Source organism: Fusarium verticillioides, chromosome 1 (assembly GCF_000149555.1).
Source record: "Fusarium verticillioides 7600 chromosome 1, whole genome shotgun sequence".
Classification (NCBI taxonomy): domain Eukaryota; kingdom Fungi; phylum Ascomycota; class Sordariomycetes; order Hypocreales; family Nectriaceae; genus Fusarium; species Fusarium verticillioides.
Window position 1 is genome coordinate 1,939,573 of NC_031675.1, and position 26,220 is coordinate 1,965,792.

General features: G+C 49.0%; 8 protein-coding genes across 12 annotated transcripts; 4 read left to right on the forward strand and 4 right to left on the reverse strand.

The window, feature by feature from the left end:
* FVEG_01410 (glucose-6-phosphate 1-dehydrogenase) lies at nucleotides 1–3,704 on the reverse strand. 2 transcript variants are annotated; one of them, XM_018888362.1, is made up of 7 exons: nucleotides 2,593–3,704; nucleotides 2,332–2,404; nucleotides 2,237–2,257; nucleotides 1,837–2,181; nucleotides 846–1,785; nucleotides 685–796; nucleotides 1–609 (listed from the first exon to the last, which is right to left on the reverse strand). In XM_018888362.1, the coding sequence occupies exons 1-7, from the start codon at nucleotides 2,598–2,600 to the stop codon at nucleotides 606–608; spliced, it is 1,503 nt and encodes a 500-aa protein (XP_018744259.1). In that variant the 5' UTR covers nucleotides 2,601–3,704; the 3' UTR covers nucleotides 1–605. The 2 variants fall into 2 exon arrangements, with proteins under 2 accessions (XP_018744259.1, XP_018744258.1); XM_018888361.1 differs by having other exon boundaries at nucleotides 662–796.
* Nucleotides 3,010–4,114, forward strand: FVEG_14832 (hypothetical protein). The gene is made up of 2 exons (XM_018903845.1): nucleotides 3,010–3,520; nucleotides 3,570–4,114. Exons 1-2 carry the CDS (start codon nucleotides 3,444–3,446, stop codon nucleotides 4,027–4,029), a joined length of 537 nt encoding a protein of 178 aa, XP_018744257.1. The 5' UTR covers nucleotides 3,010–3,443; the 3' UTR covers nucleotides 4,030–4,114.
* Nucleotides 4,115–5,193: 1,079 nt separating this feature from the next.
* FVEG_01409 (60S ribosomal protein L33-A) lies at nucleotides 5,194–6,918 on the forward strand. The gene is made up of 5 exons (XM_018888360.1): nucleotides 5,194–5,457; nucleotides 5,569–5,578; nucleotides 5,745–5,840; nucleotides 5,898–5,998; nucleotides 6,059–6,918. Exons 1-5 carry the CDS (start codon nucleotides 5,433–5,435, stop codon nucleotides 6,154–6,156), a joined length of 330 nt encoding a protein of 109 aa, XP_018744256.1. The 5' UTR covers nucleotides 5,194–5,432; the 3' UTR covers nucleotides 6,157–6,918.
* A 278-nt stretch (nucleotides 6,919–7,196) lies between these two features.
* On the reverse strand, nucleotides 7,197–8,775 carry FVEG_14831 (hypothetical protein). The gene has a single exon (XM_018903844.1). The coding sequence runs from the start codon at nucleotides 8,020–8,022 to the stop codon at nucleotides 7,609–7,611; it is 414 nt and encodes a 137-aa protein (XP_018744255.1). The 5' UTR covers nucleotides 8,023–8,775; the 3' UTR covers nucleotides 7,197–7,608.
* Nucleotides 8,776–8,946: 171 nt separating this feature from the next.
* On the forward strand, nucleotides 8,947–14,137 carry FVEG_01408 (hypothetical protein). 4 transcript variants are annotated; one of them, XM_018888357.1, is made up of 5 exons: nucleotides 8,947–9,759; nucleotides 9,809–12,086; nucleotides 12,151–12,234; nucleotides 12,285–12,401; nucleotides 12,448–14,137. In XM_018888357.1, exons 2-5 carry the CDS (start codon nucleotides 11,807–11,809, stop codon nucleotides 13,137–13,139), a joined length of 1,173 nt encoding a protein of 390 aa, XP_018744252.1. In that variant the 5' UTR covers nucleotides 8,947–9,759; nucleotides 9,809–11,806; the 3' UTR covers nucleotides 13,140–14,137. The 4 variants fall into 4 exon arrangements, with proteins under 4 accessions (XP_018744252.1, XP_018744253.1, XP_018744251.1 ...); XM_018888358.1 differs by having other exon boundaries at nucleotides 9,824–12,086; XM_018888356.1 differs by having other exon boundaries at nucleotides 8,947–12,086.
* On the reverse strand, nucleotides 13,689–14,366 carry FVEG_01407 (hypothetical protein). The gene is made up of 3 exons (XM_018888355.1): nucleotides 14,168–14,366; nucleotides 13,962–14,053; nucleotides 13,689–13,912 (listed from the first exon to the last, which is right to left on the reverse strand). Exons 1-3 carry the CDS (start codon nucleotides 14,260–14,262, stop codon nucleotides 13,785–13,787), a joined length of 315 nt encoding a protein of 104 aa, XP_018744250.1. The 5' UTR covers nucleotides 14,263–14,366; the 3' UTR covers nucleotides 13,689–13,784.
* Nucleotides 14,367–14,734: 368 nt separating this feature from the next.
* On the forward strand, nucleotides 14,735–18,677 carry FVEG_01406 (hypothetical protein). The gene is made up of 2 exons (XM_018888354.1): nucleotides 14,735–16,950; nucleotides 17,000–18,677. Exons 1-2 carry the CDS (start codon nucleotides 15,048–15,050, stop codon nucleotides 18,163–18,165), a joined length of 3,069 nt encoding a protein of 1,022 aa, XP_018744249.1. The 5' UTR covers nucleotides 14,735–15,047; the 3' UTR covers nucleotides 18,166–18,677.
* A 129-nt stretch (nucleotides 18,678–18,806) lies between these two features.
* FVEG_01405 (hypothetical protein) lies at nucleotides 18,807–21,262 on the reverse strand. The gene has a single exon (XM_018888353.1). The coding sequence runs from the start codon at nucleotides 20,727–20,729 to the stop codon at nucleotides 19,977–19,979; it is 753 nt and encodes a 250-aa protein (XP_018744248.1). The 5' UTR covers nucleotides 20,730–21,262; the 3' UTR covers nucleotides 18,807–19,976.
* Between the last annotated feature and the right edge of the window lie 4,958 nt (nucleotides 21,263–26,220).

Sequence of the window (26,220 nt, forward strand, 5' to 3'; positions counted from 1 at the left end):
GCATAATCAGTTGTGCACGGATTCATTAAATTTACCATCATCAGTTTGAAAAATAAGCAGCGCTTCAATCGCAAGGTAGATTTTGTGCTTAGTTTATTTGGCACATACAATATGTTTTTCGTTATCTTGAAAAAATAATGGTGAGAAGGCATGCATTGGCATTGATGCGCCTCCGTAATATCAATGATGTCTTTATGCAAGCTAACCATGTCTTTCAACCCTTTGGTCTCTGAACATCTATCTGTGGCGTCGACGACCCGAAACCACAGCCTATAAGTATTGGCAAGGGGGCATATAAAGAGCCTTGGTATCACAGCGACGAAGTTATCCCTATCCCAAACTAGGAATCATCAATTCAAGATTGAAATAGAAATTTTCATTTGATTGAGCGATTCGTAAGCCACGAGCCAATCTCCCAATGTGAACGCATCTAAAAAAAAGTTCCCAGAAGCAAATGCCCATCATTATGTCGCAAAAGTTACGACAACAGTTTCCATCGTTTTTTTATATAAAGTGAATCATTGATTGGTGTTTTGTTGCCTCGCCAGGCTTGGATATCATTGTCCGAAATCGGTCGTGACTCTGTCATTGTCGGGGAGGCGTTATTAGCTACGAGAATTAGCAAAATGCTTCTGTATTTCGTCGCACCTGGATAGCCTACAGGATGCAAGTTATCAAACTTACAACTTGTTAGGAGCAGCAGCATTGGTTGTTGGCCACTGGTAACCAGCAGCGTCGCTGAACTTATAACCGTAAGAGGAGGTGAAGTCGTCCAGAACGGCAGGGCCACGAGAACCTATTAACAATGTAAGTAAAACTCAGCAAGCCTCGCATTAGAAACATACCGTAAGGGTATTCCATGGGAATAATCTCCTTGTTGTCATCAAGATAGTGGAGGAGAGGGGTGAAGATGCGCCAACTGGCGTCGAGCTCGTCGTCACGGACAAAGTTGGACTGGTCACCCTTCAAGCAGTCAAGGACAAGCGACTCGTATGCCTCAGGGATTTTGAGGTCGGAGAATCGTCGTCGGTAGGTGAGATCCAGCTCGGTAACAACAGTTTGCATGCTGAGACCAGGCAGCTTAGAGTTCATCTTGATATAGACACTCTCATTGGGCTGAATGCGCATAACAAGCTCGTTTCGGGGAATGTCCTTAAAGATACCCGATGTGACGTCCTTGAACTGGATTCGAATCTCGGTCTTCTGCTCATTGAGAGCCTTTCCGGCCTTCATAATGAAAGGCACGCCGTCCCAGCGCTCGTTCTTGATGTAAGCAACGAGTGCACAGAACGTAGGGCATCTCGAGTCCTTGGGGACAGTGTCGTCCTCACGGTAGGCGGGCTTACTACCGTCAAGAGACTTGCCGTACTGACCAATGATGACGTTCTTGGGTTCAATGGCTGGAATGGCACGGAGAACGCGAACCTTTTCATCGCGGATGTCCTCGGCGTTGAAAGAGATGGGCCTCTCCATAGCCAACAGAGTAAGGACCTGGAGGAGATGGTTCTGCATGACATCACGAACGATACCGAACTCATCAAAGTAACCACCGCGACCCTCGGTACCAAAGGGCTCCTTGAAGGTGATCTGGACGTTGTCGATGTGGTGTCGGTTCCATGTAGCGCCGAGGAAAGAGTTGCCAAATCTGAGAATCAGAATGTTCTTGACCATCTCCTTGCCAAGGTAGTGGTCAATTCGGAACAGCTCCTGCTCGTTCCAATCAGGCTCGAGTGACTTTTGAAGCTCTCGGGAGCTGGCAAGATCCTTGCCAAAGGGCTTCTCAACCTGTGGGGATGGTTAGCCAACCTTTGCCATGACGAGGATGCTTTCACTCACAATCACACGCGCGACACCGTTCTTGGGGTAGCAAATCTTCTTCAGATGCTGTGAAACAATGGTGAAGACACTGGGGGGCAGCGCCATGTAGAAAAGACGGTGGTTCTCGGGGCGGCCCTGCTCAACCTCCTGGAGGTGCTGCTCCAAACCCTGGAACGACTCATCCTTGTCGTACTGACCGGAGACGTAGGTGCAAAGCCCGGCGAACTCTTCGAGTTGCTGCTCAGTCTCCTTTGTCGGTGTCTTTATGTATGACTTGATGCGTCGAATGTATTCATCGTGATCCATCTTGGTGCGGGCATATCCGACAATCTTGACATCCTTGGGCAGGAACTGGTTTCGATACTGAGGCCGTGTTAGTCGAGAGAAGAGCGCTCTGCCGAATGGACAGTTCACTTACAAGACCGAAAAGCGCAGGGTACTATCATGCAGCAAAATCAAACATGTTAGCACAAGCACATCGGTATGTGAGGGGCAGTTGGGGGAGCTCCCCACCGTCTTCTTTTTCGCCAGATCACCAGAAGCGCCGAGCACGACGATTGTCGTGTTCTGCTTGAGCTCCATGCATCTAGAGGAGAAACTGTATCAGCAAAGAGGGGTTTTTTTTTTTTCACTTGTGTTGTTCAGACATTGAGGCGTGAGGACACGCGATCGTATCGGAAAACGCTCAGCTCAGCGCGAGCATGATAGCTCGCAGCTAAAGCGCAAAGTCATGGTGGGGGTTTTTGAAAGTTGATGGTTAAGGGGAGTACCTACGGATCCATTGTTGAGGTTCAAGTATGGACTGGGGAACGAGATACAACACAGAAGGGAATGAGGATGAGCTGTACAAGACAAAGGGGACAGTGGAGGAAGTATGAGAGAGATCTGGAAGATGGAAATGGAAACGGAAAAGGTGACGAGGTTTTGGGGCCTGGCCAGGAAGGTTTTATGACGACGGGAGCGTCCAATGCCCGCCGCAGACCTGAGCACAGCAGCTGGGGAAGCTAAGGTAACAATCCAAATCCATCCACCTTCATCGATAGGTGGGATCCCTGCGTGAGCGATGGGGCTATGATGCAGTCGGCTCCCTAAAATCCAGAAGTAAAAGTCCCTAAAAAAAGAGTGGGTGGATAAAAGAGTGTACATAGGTCCGTCTTGACGTGGAGGTATTCACCTAACAATGTCTTGACTGGATCCGGTGATCAGGAAGTCATGATGATGAACTTTGAATTGGTTATAGTCATGGATGTGTACTATTATGTGTGATGTCCTTGCGAGGGCATCACTCATAGGTATGCACAGGTAGATAAATAAGGAGGTAGGTAGCTGTCTGTTCGTCTTGCGTAGCATAGCACAGATGTACCACCCAGCGGCGATTCTATCTCCGGACTCATCACAAACTACTAACTACACCTACCTACCTAAATAACTTCTATTTTGCCTAAATTTTGCCTACCTTACCTATTTACACTTATGGAGTCTTTTTGAACTGACACTGAGCCCATCAAATCTTCTCGCCCGGGTCAATTGCTTCAGGCGCAAGCGGTCGAATCGTTTCCGTGCTTTCGGGGCCATGCTACGCAACTCAATTGTCTGACTGGATCTGTCGCGGAGTTGACGTATGTATGGTGTTTCCACACACCTCAACCAAGCAACCTCTCTGTGTTTGCTTGTCTCAGCAATACGTTACCAATATTCTTAAGTATCAGCTCTTTCCTCCCATCTCATGCCATTTTGTGATTCATGACCAGGCCCGCATCAACACAATGGCAACCGTTGATAGGACACCCAGACTTGTCCATTACACAGTTATGTGCCGTGAGCATGACGAAGCATGATGCTTCTTCAACTAAACAATCCGACTTCTTTGTCAGCTTATCCGGCACCCCCGGGCATTGGTCCCTCACACCGAGTCCTGTCCGTCCTGGCTTCGGCGGCGGTGGCGGTCCCTGGATTGCCAAACCAGCGAGCCGCCCAAGCCTAGGTATTCTGCCGCTCCCCCAACAGGGAGGGACACAACAAGGCCCACTGGATCTAGGTACTAACAATCTGATTATCAAGACATTGGGGTGTCGGTGTTGTTCCCGTCTTTCACACACGGAGCGTCGTCCGTTACACGATGCCACTGCCGATTCCGGAAAGTGTAACAAGCATTCTCCTGTTGCTAATCTTGGAGTAAATAGATCAGTAAGGCTCACTAATAAAAGATGACGCTCAGATAGTGAACCCCCCAACTGAATCTCGTAATCCGGCGGCAAGCACGTAGATCAAAATCCGGCCTCGCGGCGCAACCGCGGTGTCTCAGGATCTTCTCCATAGTTGTTAGTGATGGAAGTCTGTGACATGCAGCGCTTCGACTTGCCAGACAGATCCACCGGAAGACCCCTGGTCCCAGATAGTATGTATCACCTCGACTGAGCAACGCCCAAGGTCTGCAAGCCCCAAGAAACAATCTTAGGCAGTCAAATTAAACTCCGATCATCAGATAACCGGCCAAGAATCCGAATCTGTTCTCTGGCACTCCTGCCCGTAAAGGGCCAACTATTGATGAATCGTTCACTCAGTAATTACTAGGTATATAAGATGTTGACAATAATGTATAGGCCAAATACAATGTGGTTCAAGAGTCTAGGCGTACTCGGTAGATAGCCGTTGGCATACCAGTTATATTACATCCTCCTCTTCACTCAACATAAAATAAAAAAGAACTCACATGTACAAAATGGTGAGCTCCATCAATATCTTCGATGAGCTCATATTGACCTGCCTTGCTCGGACACCAAATTCCGAATCAGTTCGGTACCAGGATCCACGACCGCCAACTCGGCCCCCTCTCTTCCCGGTGTCGGCTTTAACTAACTAGACCCCAAACCTTCACCAAGAAATCATTGGGGCGGAAAAGGTGAATGAAGGAAATGTTTCCATGCAACTTCTAATCAAAAAGTCTGCTTAATCAAAGGTACGTAGTCAGCTGTCTTGAGGGAATTTATGACATGGTACTTGAAATATATTCTACCCAGCCGCGAGAGTCAACAACATTGTTGAGATTCTCGTGTCAACGTGCCACTTGAGATCTGGAGAGAGCTTCAAATGATGGTTGGCGTCCAGGTCCAGGCCTATCAAGGCTCAAGCTGGATCTATTGCCACTGGGAACCTCAACGCTACGTCCATACGTAAGGACAATTTACAAAACGATGATCATGGAAATACTGGCGTCACTTTCACCGGTTAAGAATTGTAGAAAAAAGTGTTTTACAGACACAATTGAACCTTCAGATTCATGTCCGTCATCCAGGATCAGCCCTGAGTATTTTCCTCCTGGGTTGATGGTTTAACAAACTGCCTTACTAAGGCATCTATCTATCTGCAAAAAAAAAAAACAGAAGATCAAAATCGTGAATGCACTAGCCACAGCAGCCACTTGTTATCCACCGCAAGTGGTTAAGCACGTGATTTCTAGGGTTGGCCAGGAAAGTGCGATTGGCGCACCCTCCCCACTCCACAGATCAATCACCAAACACGCACCTCACCAACGCGAAGGTCTTTCGTTCAAACAATCAGCTATCTACTAACCGCAGGTTGTTTGAGAGGACGGAAGTCATACCACAGTCAAGATGCCTTCAGAAGCCGGTCACCGACGTGAGTTTATCCCGCCCGCCAGAGAAGCGACGAGCATACACACCGACTGGGCTCGGCTCGCAAATTTGGAAATCTGAATATCGATGAATCTGTTGCTAACTTTGCCTATAGTATACGTCAAGTGAGTAAACCCTCCTGTCAGCCAGTCTATCACGCATGCGATGTGAGAAGGATGTACTTGCCCAGACAAGTGCGCACTCTTCAGATTTTCGATATCGACATATTCCGCGAAACCACGGCACGAACACAACGAGCGATGGAATTTTGGACTGACGATTTTGGTTTAGGGGACGTCACCTGAGCTACCAGCGCTCTCGTCACACCACCCGCCCTGCTACCAGCCTGATCAAGATTGAGGGTGTTGATGACACCAACGCCGCCAAGTACGTTAACATGAGAGGAATGTTCCCAGCAGGTCTGGATACTGACATTCGTGATAGCTTCTATCTCGGCAAGAAGGTTGCTTTCGTCTACCGGGGCCAGAAGGAGATCCGCGGCACCAAGATCCGCGTGATCTGGGGCAAGGTCACCCGACCACACGGTAATTAATACTCGGCCCGGTGAACGACGACATGAACAATCATCTAACTTGTCTCTGCAGGAAACTCCGGCGTGGTCCGCGCCAAGTTCACCTCCCCCCTTCCCACCAAGTCTTTCGGTGCTTCCGTTCGTGTCATGTTGTACCCTTCGTCGATATAAAAAAAGGGCTTCGGGCTGGAGTTGGTAGTGAGGGCGGTTCTCATTTGGCTGCATTGGTCGAGGCAAGGATAAAACATACGGCCTTGCTTTGAGGCATTGAATTCAAAAAAGACGTCAAATCCCAACCCCCGAAAAGGCTCTGCACACCTGAGCACCTTCGTCTTGATGATATAACTTCATTCCCCTTTCATGAAACGGTTGGCGGAACTCGATCTCGCCCAGGGCAGTCCACTGGGAGGGGCTTCAGCGATGGAATACTTTTTGGTGGTTGGGATTCGGGACCGGTGTTCGACTACGGTCGTGAATAGGGTATAAGCGAATCATTGATGAATGCCAGGTCCAGGGCCTCTATTACGGCTGTACACAGCGTTCCTGAAAGCTGGATTGTGATTTGACTCGTGCGGGGAAGTTTTGAGCCATGGTCGGCGTCTTATGATGAATCGGAAACTGCTTTTGAAAACAACACTTCACAACAACCTTTGATGGCTCAACTCGTTCCACATCCAACGGCTACAGACTCGGATACCAGCGTCGGGTTGCCTCCATGTGTCCTATGTTATGTGATACGCTACCGTATTGTTCGTAATATGCCATAACTTTGTGACCGCATTCCACTTGCCTACTGCTTCTACCCACCTGCTAACCATGGTCACATTGTATATCTACGTGAAACAGCAGAGGCCCATGATCCAGATGCTTCCGCCAGATGCTTCCGCCAGATGTGGCTCGGCCAATGTAATAACGGTAAACTCGGAAACCCACACAACTCGTTATTGTTACACAACCTCAGTCATGCTCGAGCGAAGTATATCACCATTGAAAGATAATTACTGCAATGCTTAAAGATTTGAGAAGTGTTGGACACGCTGTAGAGGGGAGTGAAAGCGAATACAAACCCGGCATCCTTGGTCAACAACGTTCAGTTGAACATTCTATGTTCAAGACTCGTACTCGTACTACCCAGCAACATGTAGCGAACCTCGCATGTAGCGAACCTCGCATGTAGCGAACCTCGCATGTAGGCGAGAGCGGCTCGACCAGTCATCTTGTATTGTCTGCATGGGGAGCTTGTAAGCTCTAGGAGAACCAGACGTAAGAAAACTGTATATTCACAACCCAACTCATTCTAAACTCTCCTTCCAGTATCGCGAAGCTGAACATTTGGCAACACCGTCGTGAGTAGAGTTTAGAGTTCAGGTAACCGAGGTATGAATGATATGTTCGGAAAGAGGAAAGGAATTTTTGTATCATGATATCAACCCAAGTATCAATATCAAGGGCCTAGTGCAGCAGTTTCACGGCATAGGATAACACATATACGAAATGCAAGAGCTGTGATATCAAATATTAACCAGTCATTCGCCGCCGCAATATCCCGTCAGGGCAGATCCAATTACCTTCCACTGACAGATGCATTGGAACTTGGCGGCGGTCGGATCAACCTGTGTAAGTTTAAGCCCTACACTGTTCCCGTTCTCGGGAAACAAGTTGCCAGGGCGAAACCGTTGCCGTTGAAACGGGACGGGCTGGATAGAGAGTAGCCGTGATTAATGGAAAGCATTCCGAGTGTATAGAGGTCATGCAACTACTGTTTCCTCCACGAACGGCGTATTTTTGACGTTCCAACCTGGAGGATGGCTGTCGTTGGGCCAGCCGGCCAGCCAGCCAGCTAGCAAGATCAAAATCGTTTGCATGATAACTGCAGCTTGAGTCACTCGGGCATGATTTCTGGATTCTGGAGGCGAGCCAAGCAAAGCAAGAACCAAACTCAGTATCATCAAGTAGCAAGAAGGATCCTTTGGCCTGTCTAGATAACGGCGCATTATGCATTATGTTGTAGCCCAGCCGGAAAAGCCGGCCAACCATGGGAATTGTGTTTGGCCAATACTCCGTACACCTAGGTATTTTGAGTTCAATGCATTGTGTTCAACGACGAATGTCTCGGAACAAATAATCAAGGTTCAAATCCTATCACTCCTCGTTAGCAAGTGTGTTTCACTGGGCGGAGATGATGGGTGATAATAAACAGGGCAGACGAGAGTAGAATCGCGTCTATGTTCCAATATCAGCTCTACTATCATCAGGTCCTGAGATCTAGCCGCGACCTATGATAAGCCACCGCTCTATTTTAGCTTCACGAAAACTCAACTTGGATCGTCTCAACTTGTGTTTTTGTTTTAGCGTCTATTTTGCAGACCCTATCTTAAAACGTGTCCCATTTGTTAGAAACACCAATTCCATGTCACAGGATGGGCAATTTGACAATAGCAGAAAGCCATACATGCAGTCCAGGTCCTCGCCTTCAGGCCTCCCTCAAAATCTGTTGGACTGGGGTATCATACCTGGGGGGGGTTGGAGGGATCAAGAGTCTGGCAAGCTGACTTATTAGCAAGAAATCTATCAACTCGTGGAGGGTTGGTAGGTAGGGTGTCGTCTTTGTAGCCAAGCAACTAAACGAGCTTGGATCTTGTGTCTTATTCGCTGGGGCTTTGCATAAAGACTGACAGCAAGTTTTTCACAAAAATAGTGTTTGTGCAGTGTCCACAAGCCGAGTTGGACAAAGGGCCGATCAGAAGGAAGCATCGAGATTCAAAATGGGAACCCTCGATGTGGCTGAGCTTGCACCCGACATAGGTAGGTAATAAGTATCGGTACCACACCGTACCATATCATGCTGGATCTATGCGCCATGTTCAAGAGACAACACCAGAGATGGTGTGTGGGTGCCACTAACACGAGATAAAACAGGGGCGAGACAACCATCGACAACGTCAAGATGACCTGGGAATTGCTGAGAGAGGCCTATAACAGGCAGTGGTTAGTTGCTAGGGCTCCATTCCTAGCTCCCCAACCTCCCCTGCCTTCCAAGAGCCTGTGCTGTCGACCGACCGACCGACCGACCGACCACCTTTTCCTACCCAACTCTAGGTCCTTACTTGTAGTGCTCCCCTTTGTTGTGCTGCATTGCACCTTGGCTCGCACCACAGCTACAGCTCAACTCAGAGCGGACAAAAATGCATCTGATCAGGTATTCATGCACAAACACGGAGCCTCAGAAGTCAAGACGTGGCATGGCATCAATAGCGCCATTCAGATGCCCATGATGGCTCTTGGCGAGACCAACTTCCTGCAAATACAATAAACTACTAACGTTAGAGTGCGTACTCTATACAGAGTGGGATACCTGGCGGGATGGTACCGTCCAGTGTCTATTGGAGGAGCCATTGAGTTTAATGGCTTAGCCTCCAGCTTACGACGATTACTTACAGTGAAAACCATAAAAGCCAACATCATCAGCTACACAGGGTGGTAACTGAATTATTAGCCTCGAATGAGAATTCAAGGTACCGAACTTTGGGGCAAGCGGTTGCAACTCTGCAGCTATTATTCTCCCCCATTGGGCCACAAAGCTCCTGTATCCTCGCAAATGGTAAGCAACAGATGCAGATGCAGATGTACTGTATGTAGAGAGCCCGTATGCATGTCGTGGCCGTCACTGCAGCAGTAGCCGGGAAGGAAGAGGAAACGACGCGTCATGACCTGGTGATCCGGTGTGTCTCGATACTCTCCGAGTATGGCCTAGGGAGGGCCTCTCTACCCAAGGTAGGCTCTCTCGTCTTCAAAGGTGCTGCTTGAGATCTGATACAAACAGTTTCGGCAGTCATAGAGGCTCCATGTTGTAATGTTGAAGTTGTACGCGTATGCAATCGCCTCCAACTGGCCCTAGTCTGTGTATCAATTGTTCATCTATACCAATATCGGTGTGGTGTTGAGCACCAAATCGTTCCTTTGGTTGGTCTTCATAATGGAGCCGGCGAATACGGAAGCTGCGACGAAGCCGATTCCTACCAACTTAAACACGAACATCCCATCCCGACCGATGGGAAGGTGCCCTACTATCAGACCTTAGAAGCATATCACCTCACTTAAAGACCTCTTGGCCTCTACGTAGTTTCCCCTCATTCTTCCTAAAAAGCTTCCTCACTCTTCACCAAGCAAAGTCCTCGCATCCTCACTCTCGCTTCTCTGCCTGCTCTTGGTTGTCTTTCGTTTACTGGCTTTGCGCTGAAGCTATTATCGATTCGAACCCATATACAGGGGCAGATTGCCATTCAATAACCTATCAAGAACCTACCTACCTACCTAGACATCTCACCTGCGCATTCATGAGTAATCGATCAACGAGCAGGATCCCACTGTAAATCAACGCTTCCTCCTACGACTTCGACTGCACATCGGCTATCCCCAGATTTCCAACAAACTGCATCTGGCTTCGCGGTATTAGCTCGATATCCAGTCGAATCCCCAGGCCGGCTTAAACAACAATCTTCACTGCCCCCGGCCTCTGGGAAATTTCCAACTCCGTTCCGTCACCTTTTTAGTGACTCGACAACACGCGAGGCCCACTATCGACTGGACCCCTGTCCATCAAAAGCGAGCACTATTAAGAGTCTCAGCAGCAAGCCACTCCGGGCGATTCTTCCGATCAGTTTCAACGTGGCACGGCTCATTCCCCCCTGAACTTCACGCCAGCCGACACTAGAAATTTTCTAATTAATAGTGACGTCAAGAACGCAGAAGGAAAAAGGAAACCAAACAAGTAGTCTGCCAGGCCCAACGCAAGCACTTACGAAGCACTGGACTTGTTCGAAGATCCCTTCTCCGACGGATACCCCAGCAAAGTGATAAAAAAAGATCAATCAAAGACGAAAGGGGATAAGCTCCATACTCAGGCACTGCCAAAGAAACAACAAGCAGACCAAAAAAGCGGCAGTCACTTTACGAGGATCAGCCCCCAGCAGGCATTAGCATCAAAACGCACCCGGCGCCGCTCTAGCTTGCATTCGAACACGGCCTGATAAAGAAAATAGCGATTCGCTTTCCCACATCCCGGTCAAATTTTATTGGACTGTTTCACGGCCAGTGACAAGGGCAAGAACTCAGTGCCTTTCTACGGATATTCATCGCATCGTTCTCTTGCGCTGCTGTCCGGTTGTTCAAAATTAAAGTACCAGTCCAGGCCAAGACCACAGCACCAACGAATGATCACATCGTCCCGCGTACGGAGTCAGAGACACCCGCAGTCACCAGCGACACATCACACCTCTCACCTCACTTTGGCGTGCAGAGCACGGTATCATCGCCTTGTCTCCTTAGCCACTCGTTCTTCATAAATCCTGTCGTACCTGGCTCTTCTCTTGCAGTGCAGGCGCCCGCCCACGAGCCATCCCCACCCCTTCACTAAGTACCTATCTACTGGGATCTTTTCTGATACGATACGTACCCCCAAACTCCGACGCAACCGGGCCACACTATTGCTCGAAAGCCCAGCCTCTCATCACAGCCTTTTACGCCAGCAACTCTTAATAAATCTCCACTCCCAATATATTCGTCCCTGGATCCACGATAATTCCTGCTCTTCCTTGCTAGTAGCCGTTTGGTCTGGTTTCGGTCTTTTCTCCCCGACCCCGTTGCTCCTTGCAATCTCCAGTTTCTTATCCACAATCCCCATCGCATCGGTCGATTGCCTGCAACTCTCCACCCGCCTTATCACGCTGAGCCTCTAATCGCCAAGCCAGGGCCTTTCTGAGATCCATTGCGGCCAAGCACCATATCAAATAAAACAGTCGTCCCCCCAAGCGCCGTGACTATGGCTACCTCCACTGAACAATATCGCCAATATCCGCCGCCGCCGTCGAATTATCCGGTGCAGGATCATCAACAGCAGCAATATCAACAGACTGCCCCTGTCTCGCCGCGCAAAGGTTCGCAGAATCCGCCAGCGCACAACCGAACCTTCAGCTTTCATTCTCAAAAGTCGCATAAGAGTTCTGGTAGCAAGGACTTGCAAGAAACCCACGCCGAGAAGGAAGCGAAGCGTTTACATAGCAAAGCGGATCCTACGTTAGCCATAAGCGAAGCAGAGCCATGTATGTTAGGACATTTCCTGAGTCTACAGCAGGAAGTTGAGATCACCTGCTAATACTACAATAGCTGCCATCGCTGCGATGATGACCGAGTCGAGTTTTGCCCCTCTGCGGTCCATGCAACACAAGGATGCCTTCGGCAACTCTATCGGTGGGTAGACTCGCTAGCATAGACAACATGACACCACTGACAACTCATAGCGGATCCCGACAAATCGAACCCGACTCGAAACAGATGGGAGCGCCCATTAGACACTATTCGTAGTTTCGAGGCCGCAATCGATGGTGGTTACTCACGCAAGTCTCTCTATCGAGCGGGTAAGTAAGATGTCTGGCATCAGATCAACTTATTAACACCGCACAGAAACGGACTCACAAGCCAACTGGAACAGGCGGAATAGTTCTTATAACAGTCAACCTCGCTTCCCTCGCGACAACTACTACAACAATCGCCCCGTTTCCTTTAGACCGGAAAACCAGTTTGAGAATGGCTCTACCCGAAGCAACTATTTCGATGGGCAAGCTTATAGCAATGGCATTGGCACTGGTCCATCTCGGCAACGGATGTCTAGAATGCAATCAGAGCCACAGTACCAGAGCGGCCACGATCAGAATATCTATCCTCTCCCCCACAAGGACCGATCATACGAGACGGTGACTTCTGCTGCGGGTAGTGGCAATTCGGATCACGCAGGGTATCAGACAGACCCTACGAGCAGCGACAACAGCTCAATCGATCGGACGATGCCGGCTAAGCGCCGCGAGCCATTCAATGAGTATGCGTCCGGCTCATATCAGCCTCAGCAGCCATACCAGTCACGCCCTTGGCCAGCATCTGGTTCTGGGGTGAACAATGAGGGACAACCTCAAGCACCACCACCTTCACATTCACAACCTCCTATGACACAGGGTCAGGCCTCGGTTCCACCGCAGAAACAGAAGAATACCCTTTTAAGGAGGACATCAACTCAACAGTCAACACACCAACCTCAACAAGCAGCTGGCGGAGACAAGCGCAAGAGTTGGTTTTCTCGTAGGTTCAGCAAAAACTCTTGAAGAACCGACGGCTCAGGAATGACTATCAACGTTTGAAACGCACACGAAACAAGCTTTATTATGCAACTACTTTCATTTGTCGATACCCGTTTTCTTTGATATTCAACGTCGAATGGCACGATCGAACAGTACTTGAAGCGCCTGTACTATTCAACGGATTTTGCGATGGACCCCTGGAGTATGCTGTCATACCTCGTGATTCGTCCCTCTTGTAGGGCAGAGCAGCAGATACTGTTTAACTTGGGTCAGATTGGTTTACAGTTGTGACGATACGGTTTGTTTTTCCCTGTGGAATAAGGCGAAGCACGAGTTTTGTTACGGGATGGTACATTAGCAAACGCAACTGTACGAGGCGTTGGCAGGTTAGGCCTTGTGTAGCCAACCCTTTTGAGGGTATCCTTGAGGAGCAGGGCAGAGGATGGATCTACCACCACGATCATCATTAATTATACTCACAATCAAGACGTACATAGCATATACACGTGGCTGTAGAGGTCATCCAGACATGATGGTCGGCCCAAGGTAGCGAGGCATGGTTATGAAGATGACGTGAGAAAATAATTGAGACGGTTACCCCTGAGACTCTCGTCTGGCCGGATAGAAATTTATGAAAGAGTGAATCAACTTTTATTGATGACGGTGCGTCTACTTGTCCTTCTTGCTCTCTGGCTTTTGTTTGTCCGACTGGTCCTCTTTCATAGCTACGATAATGTATCCCACCAGGACGACATTGGCCAAGACAGCAGCTAAACCACCAGCAAGAGAAGAGTTTCCTGTTTGTGATTAGTCTCGATGATGACACGTCCGGGTGAAAAGATATACCACGAAAGACGGTATTAACAGTGAGGAAATAGGAACCAATGGGGACCACGATCATGGCGAAAGTGAATGCTAGAAGCTTGTAGATGACTTGGCTGTCAAAATTATCAGTGAAGATCGATGTGCTCGACGTAGTGTAGTGCAGTGAACAAGATGAGATAGGTGGCAATAATGGCGGTTTGAATAAGGTGGATAGATAGAAAACTTACCTGGGAACGGCAGGAGCAGTACTAGAATGCTCATCGACGGGATCATCCTTATCGAGGAAGGTCTTTTCAGTAGCAACGATGCGTCGAGTGGCCATTTTGAAAGTGTACGAGACGAGTGTTAAGCACGGTATCGCCTTGAGTGCGCTGTGGTCGAGCTGAGGATACTATTGAGCTGTGAAGGTTAGAGGTGGGTCCTCACTTGCACGTGCGACAAACATAGGTAAGGTACCTAGTTAGGAGATGCACGGACACCTAATTAAGAAGCACTTAACACGAGATGATCAACGCGCGCCATCGGATAGGAAATGTAGAATTCTTTGTTCTCACAATAAGCTGAGATCCATAAAGAAAATCTTCAGTCGTATAATTACCAATCCAACCAGACCATCCTTGTTTTTCTTCCCTGACTGATTCAATTGACTCCTTACAACCTTTCTCTCTCACTTTATGACACTGACGCGAAGCTGAATTTTCACGTGACTTCGTGATGCAGTCGATGCGTGTCGCGTTAGAGATTTGAGTGCACTTCAAAAAATCTCCACCTTCACTCGCTAACTTCACGCCCCTCCAGGATTTTGGATTGGGATCCTCCTGGAACTCGCAAGCACCATCATCTCTGGCTCTCCGACTTTAAACTCGTCTTTCTTGATTTCTTCTTCTTTTCTATTAAGCATTCTCCTTGATGATACCGGTCTGCCACTTTCATCCAGTGCTCTGTTTTTTGTTGGCCGAACGATAAGAAGGGCAGAGAAGAACAGACCAAACGCTCAATCCGTTCAATTGCAGTGGCAGCCCCCGCCCTAGACGATCCAAAGCACTGCTAGCCTCGATATTTACTCCTATTGTTTCGTATGCTCATAATAATTCACCAACAATTATAATGGCACGAAGCTCCTCACCCTTGCCAATCCGGCATTCAAACGCTCTACCTCGCACCCCATCGCTCGCTCGCGATATAATAGCCATTGACGACGTCGACGAAATAACGGACACAATTCCCTGCTCTCCATCCGCCTTTTTTCGTGATCGAGATACTACAACACAGCCCACACAAGTCCTTCAGAAACCCGGACTTGCACCGATGCGAAGCTCCTCTCCTGCAAGCAGCATTGTGGAAGTTCCTGCATCGTCGCCCTTCCAACAACCTAAAAAGCCTACACGTCTGGGTAACAGTCTTGGTAGCAGAGTTGCCCCTCTCGGTACCTTTTTTCGTCCTCCACAACGGCCTCCTCCTGCAATGACCAACAAGCGACCGGCTGTTGAGCCTATCAATCTCATCTCGGACGATGAGGACGACCTCACACCTCCCCGTGGCGATATTCGACCGACAACGTTCAAGGCACAGATCTCGGCATTCGCGTACAATCCTGAACTAGAGAGCTCGGAAAAGACCATCAAGAACAAACTCCGACAGATTTATGATGTTTTTGGAGAAAGAGTGCCCTCGCACAAGGCCAAGGAGGCTTTGAGTGCATGCAAAAACGATCTCACAGAAGCAATAGATTATCTCGAAAAACAAATGCGTCAGCCCAAACAGCCGGCGCCCAACCCTAAACCTGGCAGACGTCTGATTAGCAAGGCGGCTCTCCAATCGTCAGCGGCAGCAAGCCGGGCCAACTCCCGCTCACGCACAGCATCCCTCAGCCCTATAAAGAAACCCCGACGGCGACTAGTACAAGGTCTCCGAAAGGCCTCGATCCCTTCGTCTCCGGCATTCCCGTCATCTCCCCCCGCCCGTGCCTCAAGCGACGATCCGCTAATTATTGACCTTGTCGACGATCGGCAGGAGGATACGTATCAGGCAGAGGCATCGCCAGAGCCTTCAAACGATGAGGATGATCGGGTGCTGACTTGCCTCAACACAAGCACTGTTCAAGAACTGGCTGCCATGACAGGCATGAAGGAAGAGCAACTTGCTTGCATGATCGAGAAGCGACCTTTTGATGACATCTCCAAGGCTAGGCGTGTCACCGTCGGTAAAAAGCCTGGCGCCCGAAAGGCTTCCAAAGTCAGTATTGGAGAGAATGTTGTGGAAGCAGTCGAGGTCTTTATTGACGCAGTTGCCGCGATCGACAATGTTGTCGGCAAGTGTGACCGCGATGCAAAAAATATCAGACAACAGCTTGATACCTGGGACATCGATACATTCGGGCATAGCAAGCGAGAGCGAAGCCAAAACTCGGACGATCTGCCTCCAACCCCTACAAGCATCAGCGCGCCCAGATACGTGCGCCCACCTATTGCCCAACAGCCCAAGTACATGGATGGGCATTGTCAGATGAAACCTTTCCAGCTTGTAGGCCTGAATTGGATGTCCCTCCTCTACCAGTTTAAGATAGGCTGTATCCTTGCCGATGAGATGGGACTGGGCAAGACTTGTCAAGTCATTTCACTCATTTGCCACCTTGTTCAGGATTATGAGGAGAGCAAAGGGGGGAGAGGGACCCGACCTTGGCCCAATCTCATCGTCGTTCCCCCAAGTACTTACAACAACTGGCTAGGAGAATTTGAGAAATTTGCTCCAGACCTCTCGGTGATCGGATACCGAGGCTCTCAGGCAGAGCGAGCCGAGATCGCATATGAGATCGAACATGATCCTGAAGCCTTCCACGTCGTGCTTGCAACATACTCACAGATTAACAACGACGCGGATATCGAGGCTATGCAGTCTATTGGGATGCACACTGCCATTTTTGATGAAGGCCACAAGATGAAAAACCCAGAGACCAAGATATACAAAGATCTTCGCCGTATTCATGCATCATGGAAAATGCTCCTCACAGGTAGGTTGCCTCTGGTCTTGTCATGGGCGCTTTTGCTAATGTTGTATAGGAACTCCTGTTCAGAACAATTTGTTGGAGATGACCTCACTCCTCAATTTCATAAACCCCGATATCTTCAATGGCTGCATGCAACACATTCAGTACATCTTTAGCCAAAAGGTCACTATCAGAGACGTTTCAAACGGTGCTTTTCTGTACAGTGAGCGTGTTAAGCGAGCCAGAACTATCTTGGAGCCGTTCATCCTTCAGCGTCGAAAAGATCAAGTTTTGTCAGATATGCCTTCCAAGATCTGTAGTGTCGTCCGCTGCGACATGGACGAGAACCAGAAGCAAGTGTATGCCGAGTACGAGAAGATGTTCAAGCTTGAGCCGTCCAAGCGCGTCGCAAAAGTCCGTGGCCGTGGAAATGACCAGAACAATTGCTGGATGCAGCTTCGAAAGGCGGCACTCCACCCGCTCCTTTTCAGGCGTCATTTTGATGACGACAAGGTTGGGAAGATGGCTCGAATCCTGATGGATAGCGTTTCTCAGGATGAACTCCGTCAACCCGACATAAAGCATCTCATCCAAGAACTCAAGGATTCTTCAGATTTTGGACTTCACCTCTGGTGTCGTGACTACCCAGGCCTTCTCGGAAAGTTCGACATCCCTCCAGAGACTGAGATGGACAGCGGAAAGGTGAGGAAACTTCTCCAGCTCATCAATCAGTATCAGGAGAACGGTGACCGAGTCCTTGTGTTTAGCAAGTTTTCTCGCGTCATTGAGCTGCTGCAAGAAGTGCTCGATCAGCAGAATATTCGGCATCAGGTCTTGATGGGGAGCACCCATGTTGTGGAGAGACAGACGCTGATCGACGAGTTCAATGATGACCCGGATATTCCAGTGTTCCTGCTCACAACCGGAGCAGGTGGCACAGGTATCAACCTCACGGCTGCAAACAAGGTCATCATCTTTGACCAGTCGGACAACCCTCAAGATGACATCCAGGCCGAGAACAGAGCCCATCGGCTTGGTCAGAAGCGTGAAGTCGAAATCATTAGACTTATCGCTTCCAACACTATCGAGGAGCTCATCTACAAAGCTTGTCAGAAGAAGATCGAGCTCGCGAACAAGGTCACTGGTGCTGTGACTGACGAAGATCCCGGTGTGACAGAACAGACCCTCGAGACAGAAGTCCGCAAGATGCTCATGGAGGAACAAATGACGCCTCCTTAGGAAGGGGGAATGTCCTCCTGAGCAATTGTCCAAAAGCCCGCATCTTTCCCTACACATCCATATATCGGTGTCACATTTTTCTCAGCGATCTACCTCTACTGTAAGAACTTGGTTCTCTGCGCTGCATAGCAGAGCGGTTTGTGTATCAACCTCGTTGGCCTTTGCGTTACACTTTACGGTTTGCTTGAACGGCTCATGCCTTGCCTTCCTCCCAGCATCGTCGCCCCATAATCATGGTGGTCTCGTGTGTCGAGGCACAGCGGTTCTTTTTTTCTCTTCTTTTTTTTCAGAGCGCTATAGAGGGTTTGTACGGTTTACTCATAATACTTTTACGAACTTCATGGCATGGCAGGAAGCAAGGGGTGTACAAGACGGATTGCTACAGTTTCTAGACGGTCATGGTATTGCTGACTGACGTATTACCATGATTTCGCATAAGACCATAGATAAATCATCAGAGCATAACGGATGCTCCAGGAGATTAAATGAAACTCATATCACATGAAACTGCACTATCATTGCATTAGGTAGATTGATTAATCTGGTTTCATTCAACAGACATTCATAAAAAGGAGAATATCTAATTTCAATTCGGCATCAACAATAAACAACCTTCACGGCGTTACCCAGCAACAGCTGTAACCCCCGGTCACGGCCCGTCGCCGCCCGTCCCATCCACGGGCCCGGGCGCACGCTAAATGTGAGAGATCGAACAACGAAAGAAGGATAGAAGACGACAATGAACAGACCCTGAAGTCACCTACCAAATGTGCAATAAAATCCGACGTCCAAGTCCTAGTTACTCTATTGCCTATATAGGTAGGTAGACTACGCAGTATCTAAACACACCTAGGTAAGGTACAGGTGTTTTTCACATTGCTACCAATTTTCAATTCACCAAGATCTGCTAATTACTCCTGATGTGCATTTGTTTCCCAACCAGCCACCCAAACTGTCCGACTCAACAATCAAGTCCAAGCTCGGAATTCCAAGTCTGACCTCGTGGTGTGAAACGTACAAACGGACTTGGGATGATGAAAATTGGGACAAGTACCAAGTCTCGTGTATATTGATGCCCGATTCGATGGTCTGTTCGTGATTTCCGGAGAGACCGTGCGCCTGGTCCATGAGGAATGCGGGATGGGCGATAGGCGACGCACGATGTACCATGGAGGGATGGAAATGCGGGTGAAGAATGCTCCAGCGAGCTGAAGAGATGTTCTCGATGTACTGGCCCAGTTTGCTTCATTCCCCTCCCCAGTGCCTGAACGTCGATCTCGTTATGATCTATCAGAGCTGTAATCTTTTGATAGGATTTCTTGATAAGCCAGCCACGACAACGGTATTGGACCAATATGTGGAGGCTGGCGCACGCAATATTGAACCCTGATGGAGACCGTGATGGTATGTCCGAGAACCCTGTGTTCGGATTCACTACGACCTAGAGTAGCCAGGATGCGCAGGGGACACCACCAGTAGGCAACATTAAGTGAAATGTGGAACTTTTGATGTCCCATTGTAGATTCTTGATATCTTCTATAGTACCAGATTACGACTCTCGACCCAAAAACAAAAAACAAAAAAAAAAAGCAAATGTGAAACTGAATAGCACGCATTCACGCGTGGGGATATCATTATAAAGCGTGGAAGAAAATATCTAACTCCAAGGGCAGCCCATGGCCCATGTTATGTCCTGTAGACCTCTTTTCTTTGTGCTCGCTACCGATGATGCTCGGCCGAGACTTGCGCTAAAGATCAAATGTATAAAATCATGTACAAGAAAATATTCTGGGAGATCCAATTGGAGTTGCTTAGTGTCCTGGTCGTGACTTGAGACCGATATCACCATTGAGCAACAGTGTCTTCCAGCGGCGGTCGACAGCGTGACGATCGCGGCCGAGATTTCGGGCGCAGTCTTGCCATTCCGCCTTTGACAATCTAAGCTTCTCTAGCACGATTTCAATGAGAATGCGATCGTCCTCGGCGCTCCAGTCCTCTTCATCGGAGGAGTCTTCTTCTCCAAGAAGATGTCCGCCTTGTCGAAGATGCATGTTGTGGAAGTCGGAACGGTCAAGACCTAGAGGCAGCTGCTCAGGGGCGATGCGCGTGCGCTTTGGCGTTGAGGGCGCGGCTTGCTTGATTGAGCGGCGCGATGGTGACTCGCTGCCAGACTCACTCGCTGATGAATAGCGTTCCGCCTCCTCGTCGGCAGTACGGCGCCTCTTGTTAAGAGCACGCGGTGCCGCACGCTTGGTTACCTTCTTCGGACCAACTGGCTCGCGGCGTTGTGGGCGTGGACGGAGTCGCAACTTCAGGGGAGGTGCTGCATGGGCGAGCGGTGGAGTTGGTAATTGAGCGAGTGAAGGAGTCGGGCGAGAATTGGTAATAATAGGCGCGGGTGTTGATAGTAGTGATTGGAGCGAGCGACAGGTGGTCATAATATTGGCGAAAGATGCGTGCGACGAGAAAGCCGGAGGGCTGGCAGGAGGCGAGAAAAGAGAATGTTGCAGTCGAGAGTGGGTTGAGTGCGACGGATCGCAAGGCAGCGCGGACGGAAGCAGCATGGTAACGAGCTTCGATTATTTGGTGACAAATAACAAATATGCGGAATTTGATCGCGGCGACGATTGTTGTTGCTTGGTGCAAAGGGCGACGGGTGAAGCGGTGGTTGGCGTGTGGTGCGATCGCGGCTGGGATAGACGACGCGGCCAGGCGCAAAGGTATGGCGGGCAGTTTTTTTTACGATGCTTGTAAGTGCGCGCGCGAGGTTGGTGAGGTGAAGGGTAGAGTGGATTGGGTAATAAAAAGGCTGCGATGCGACTATTAAGAAAGTCAAGACTGCAAACGATATGGTGTTTGTCTGTTTGTGTTTGTGTTGATGTTGTTGTAGGGAGAAAGTGAGTCTGTTGTCGGAGTGAAGAGCAGGAAATGCGGTGGTTGTGGTGGGAATTGGAATGAACGGGGGGTTGGTCAGGCAAGTGGCATTGGAATGGGATGGGAAGGGGCAGGGGACGCAGTGGCCTAATATGGATCTGGATGAGGTGTGGTGTGGAAGTTAGCGAGAACTTAGAAGGACCTTGGACCGGGGTCCAGAGAAGGAGGGTCCCAGGTCCCACCTACTGTCGGGGTCGTTGGGTGAAGCCGCGCACCCAGAGGAAGGAGCCACCAGCAGGCGACAAGTACCATCTGGGCCTGTCTCGGGGTGCAGATACAGTGCAGACGCCCGGCAACGTGGACCCTCCCGTGAGTTTTGAGTCGGTTCGCGCCCGTTTTTGCGGCAGCGGTAAAGTTAACTTGTGTACCTACCTTATTAGCTGTCTACCAAAGAAGTGACTGTGAGGTAGATACTTACTTTGCTGCCTGTCGTAGGTACCGTGGCAAGTGTCAAGGACCCCGTGCACGACCTGATCGCCAATACCCAGGACAAATGTTCGTTGACGAAGTATTTTGGGCTTGAAATATCCACATAGAACCCTCCCGAGCACTCCGCCTCGAGGTGTTGGGAATCAATCGGACATGGAAGCCCACCTACCTACCTAGGGGACAAGGGTGTCGCAGGGGTGCAGGTGCACACGCACGTACATACTGATCGCTGCTTCCGGGTAAGGTAGTCACGATGGATTTTTACAACGGTGCAGAGAAGGAACGAGAGATCCATGTTTCTCGCACATGATACATGTTTCTTTGCAGGTGAGGCATATGTTCTGCATGTAGACCCTTGCTAGAGCGCTGCACTGTACAGATACGGAATCGACCAAGCGTTGGTGGATGTCCAGTTGGACCAAGACACTTGAGACATCCTGGACAGCCTCGATCTTTGTCTCAGTACTACTGTGCACTCTCTTCTTGACCGGAAGCATCAGGACATTTCCATGATATGGCACAAGATGACATATGTCTTTTTCTTCCCCTTCCTATCCTTTTCGATTGACCTCTAATCTTACATGTGTGTTGCTTCGGGAGATATCATGCTCCGCATCTAACTAGGATGATACTATCGAATAATGCATCCCTCTCTACAACCCTTCAGCTTCAAGATCAATACAGTCAATGGTGCCATAGGGTAGAAAGTAGGCCCCCTTCTTGCCAACCCTTTATCTGTGCCGTCTATTGGAGAGATTATTGCCTTTCCTAACGTCGTTTCAACAGTTCTGACATCAACCGCCCTGCATGTTCGTCCACATGTTTCTCCCTCTGTTTGACCAAAAAGCAATAAACCTTCATTCATCCCTTCCCTGTGATCATGCACGAAATAGCCAGGACATCCAAGACAGCCAAGACAAGCAGATGTAGATCATTTTGTCACTGCAGCTGAATTTGTGCTGCAGCGTCAATATTTTGCGTGTCAGGAACCCGAAAGGCGAAAAAGGAAGGGGGAAAAAAACCAAAGAGAGGAAGAAACGGACAAATCTGTACACATCTCCACAATCATACGACGATACTACTCTTCCAGTTTATCCTACCCGCACCGGGATACGACATAGGGTCATACATAGTATTCCTACCACACCTGGAGCTTTCTTAATTATCTCAGTCCCGTCTGTCTTTTTCTCTTTTCGGCAGAGCCCGGCCGATACACATCGTTAGACGTACAGCAATCAGATGAATCAGCATGGCAATATCGAAGACAATGACACATAATAGCGAGGATCCGTAGAACACCAAGACCTTATCGCTTCCCTGTTTAACCTGAGCCCTCTCCTCCACAGTAATTCCCTCTGGGCTGAGAAATTGACTGACTACCTCAGTGTCCATAGGTTCTCTAGCACCTCCGCCTGCCCTCGACGTCCGGTTCGGGCTTGATGCCCTACCTGACTCAAGACATTCAAGCTATACTGTATTGTATACAGAGTACATTGCACACACACACATACATACATACATGCAACTTAACTTGCAAGGGTCTAATGCAACCAGGCACACCAGTTAGAGATTTTTTAGGTGCTACTGCGTACTAACTTTAGTTTCTCGACTTGAAGGGAAATGTATGCATCGGGCAACATTGGTTCATCCTAAACCAAGCACAGGCCGTGTATGACTTCGCTTGTCAGGTTGACACAGACAATTTCGACAAGGCGCGCTTGTTCATCCGCACAAGAATAAGTTTGTTGCGATATTGCTACTCTGTGCTACGCTTCCCGGTCAGTTGATCCAGCAGACCAAGCTGAATCAATCAGGTACCTAGTCCCTGAGAGAGCAACATTGGTGTGCCTCAGGTCACACAAGAATCTGTCTGGTGGATGTCTACCTAGTTTGAAAACTCTCCGTGACGCACCAGCAGTGGAGGGTGAGGGTGATTCCTCGCTAAAGGTAGAGTTACGGAGCACCTCACCTTGCCTTGGCTGGTGGGAGCGAGCCGTCGCGGCACGGGCTAGGACCATCCCATGGTTCCCATCTCATCCATACCGTTCCTTCCATTCCTTTGCCGTACCGTTCGCTTCCACGTTGATGTGCTGCAGGGTCCTATGCTGTTAGAGCTCCCGGATGACGACAGAGGCCTGCCTGCTAAGCTGTATCATGTCTGCGGCATCGATTCATTCAATCCTTGATTCATGTTTCTTGACGTGCACACACTTTCGTCTACCTTGCACTACCCGCGTCTCCCAGTCTATAACAAATCAGCACATGGGGGGTTCAGGTCCAGGTGTCGAATAGTGCGTGTGTGTGTGTGTGTGTGTGTGTTTGCGTGACCCTTTTCTGTTACCTCCTTCACAGGTGAGTCGGTGAGGTCATGCTCCGTTTCAAACCCTACCACTCTTTCTTTGTTCTTTACACTTCTCACCCGTTTTTGGACGAAGCAGAAACGCGCGAGTTTGTTGGCTACCTTGCCTGGAGGCACCTTAGATACCTTAGGTACAGGCACTGTAACCCTCGAAAGCGAGGCTGTCTTCACTCCCAAGTCAGTTGCCTTATGACGATGCAAATGCTTCCATCCAATGCGACACAATCAGTCGATCGCCAAGTAATATTCGATCTCCTTGATCGAGCGAGATATTGGAGTCTCCTCTTTTTGAAGTTGCACCATCTATCTGTACTTTTCCTCCACTCCCCATCATTATTTAAATGCTTCATGATGAGTTACGATGTAAGTCTGATCCCATGATACAAATCAATATTCGGGAAAATGGAGACTCCATCATGCTACGGTCTTTGCCAGATCATTCATTCACCGCTTGTCTACAACGCATGCCTCTCATTCTCTTTGCCATTGGCCCTGCAGCGTAGTCCTTGCTCTTGATGCCGTCGCGCGATTACCGCACAAGTCGCGAGGGAGACGCGTGTGAGGTTAGTGAGAGCGCGTCAAAACGCGTCGACGCGTTAATTAAGACATGCATGATCTCCCGTAGTGGCCAATAGAAGAATACGGAAATATGGGTATCAGTGGAGAAGCAGCGCAACCACTTCCGAGCATGATCTGTGCGCACATGAAGTACCTGTTGGGCTCGACATGGGTAAATGCATACAGTGCGGTAGTGGACTTTCTCACGGCCTTACCCTGGAACCAAGAATTCACCCGTAAATCTTTCCATCCTTTCTGCCCGCTTCACGGACCACATTGCGTCACATACACACACTTCCCTCTCCCTCAGCTACCTTACTGACATGTCCGGCTTCCGAAACTTGGACAGCTCGAGCTAGATGGTATCACTTTGTCTTACAGGAACACCCCCATGGAGGGGAACACAATTCAGGACAAGTAAAGCTTGGTAGCATATGCCTCATAGATGACGATTATTGCCATCCCAGGCAGTCAATATGTGTAAACATTTTTAATCATAACAATTACCGGACTTTATCCATAAATCAGTGTGAGCGGCGTCTCAGACCTTGGGCCCCAATCTTCCTACCCCTTCAGTCACGATGGCTTCTATCTTCCCTTTGCCAAGACTAATGATACAGCCAAAAGAGGCCCTAATCAGATACAAGAGAGACATGTAAACACACCAGACGCGTCCTAAGGTGATACAGTAAACAGATCCATAACCCCTCAATTCAGCTCTCTGTCTCATCATCAAAGACCCTCCCTGCACTCGATTGAGCCAGTCTAGGCAGCCTGTGGAGGAAAAGGAGAGCGGTTCCTTTGCCCAGGTACATCTTATCCTGTCTCCCTCGTGGGGTAATTGCTTTTCTTTGTTAATAACGTATCATATCGAGATCTGTTCGTTCCTGACTAGTGGCGGGCTTCCCGAGTTCTGGGGTCGGATGCAAATGATGTGACCAAAGAACGGACCCTTTAGACTTCTCTCTCAATGTCTTTACTATTTGTGACCAAGAATTAGGTTAGCACTTATTCAAACTACACACAATACTTCTCTCTCTCGTGGTGTCTACTATGCTCAGAACTTGGAGGACACTGTCTGCCATAAAGCCGGCTACTGATAGCTCGTATACAAACCAGTCAAAACCGATACCATCACCATAGATAAGTGAACTCAAAGTAAAAGCATCAAACCCCTTCCATCACTCGAAGGTCTGTGTCAAAAACGCCTCATTGCTTTGATACTGAAATGTCTATATATCTTGCCCCTTGCATGTTGTTTGAGTTTTGTAGTGTGGCTGGCTGGTGGGATGGTGAGTTTCTATCAACAGCCAATTAGCTTCTCAAACACCAGAAACATAAGTTATCACCTACCTACAGTAAAATCAAGATTAAAAAGTAAGAAGAAGTCTATCTGGAGAATTAAGAATGGACCACGAGGTTGCAAACTAATACCAGTAAGTAGATATGCCTCCAAGCATGTCGCATATAGCTTACCCTAGACACAGACAATCTGACAAACTCTGACCAGAAGAACCCCTTGCATATGCACATCCAGGGAGCATTGCCCCACGGTGCCTCCAAAGAAGACCAGCTAGGCTACGTAACCTCAAGGGAGTCAATCCTACGAGGATACCTCGTCATGGGGTCAAGCTATTAGAGCTGTATGATGCGCCCAAGTTCATGTGCTTAGCCCATCTGCTCGTCCAAGCAAACCCCAAGTTCCCACACGTTACACGTATTAACAAATTCAAAAGGGCAACGGATAATGAATGGTGAGGTTGGTATCATAGCCT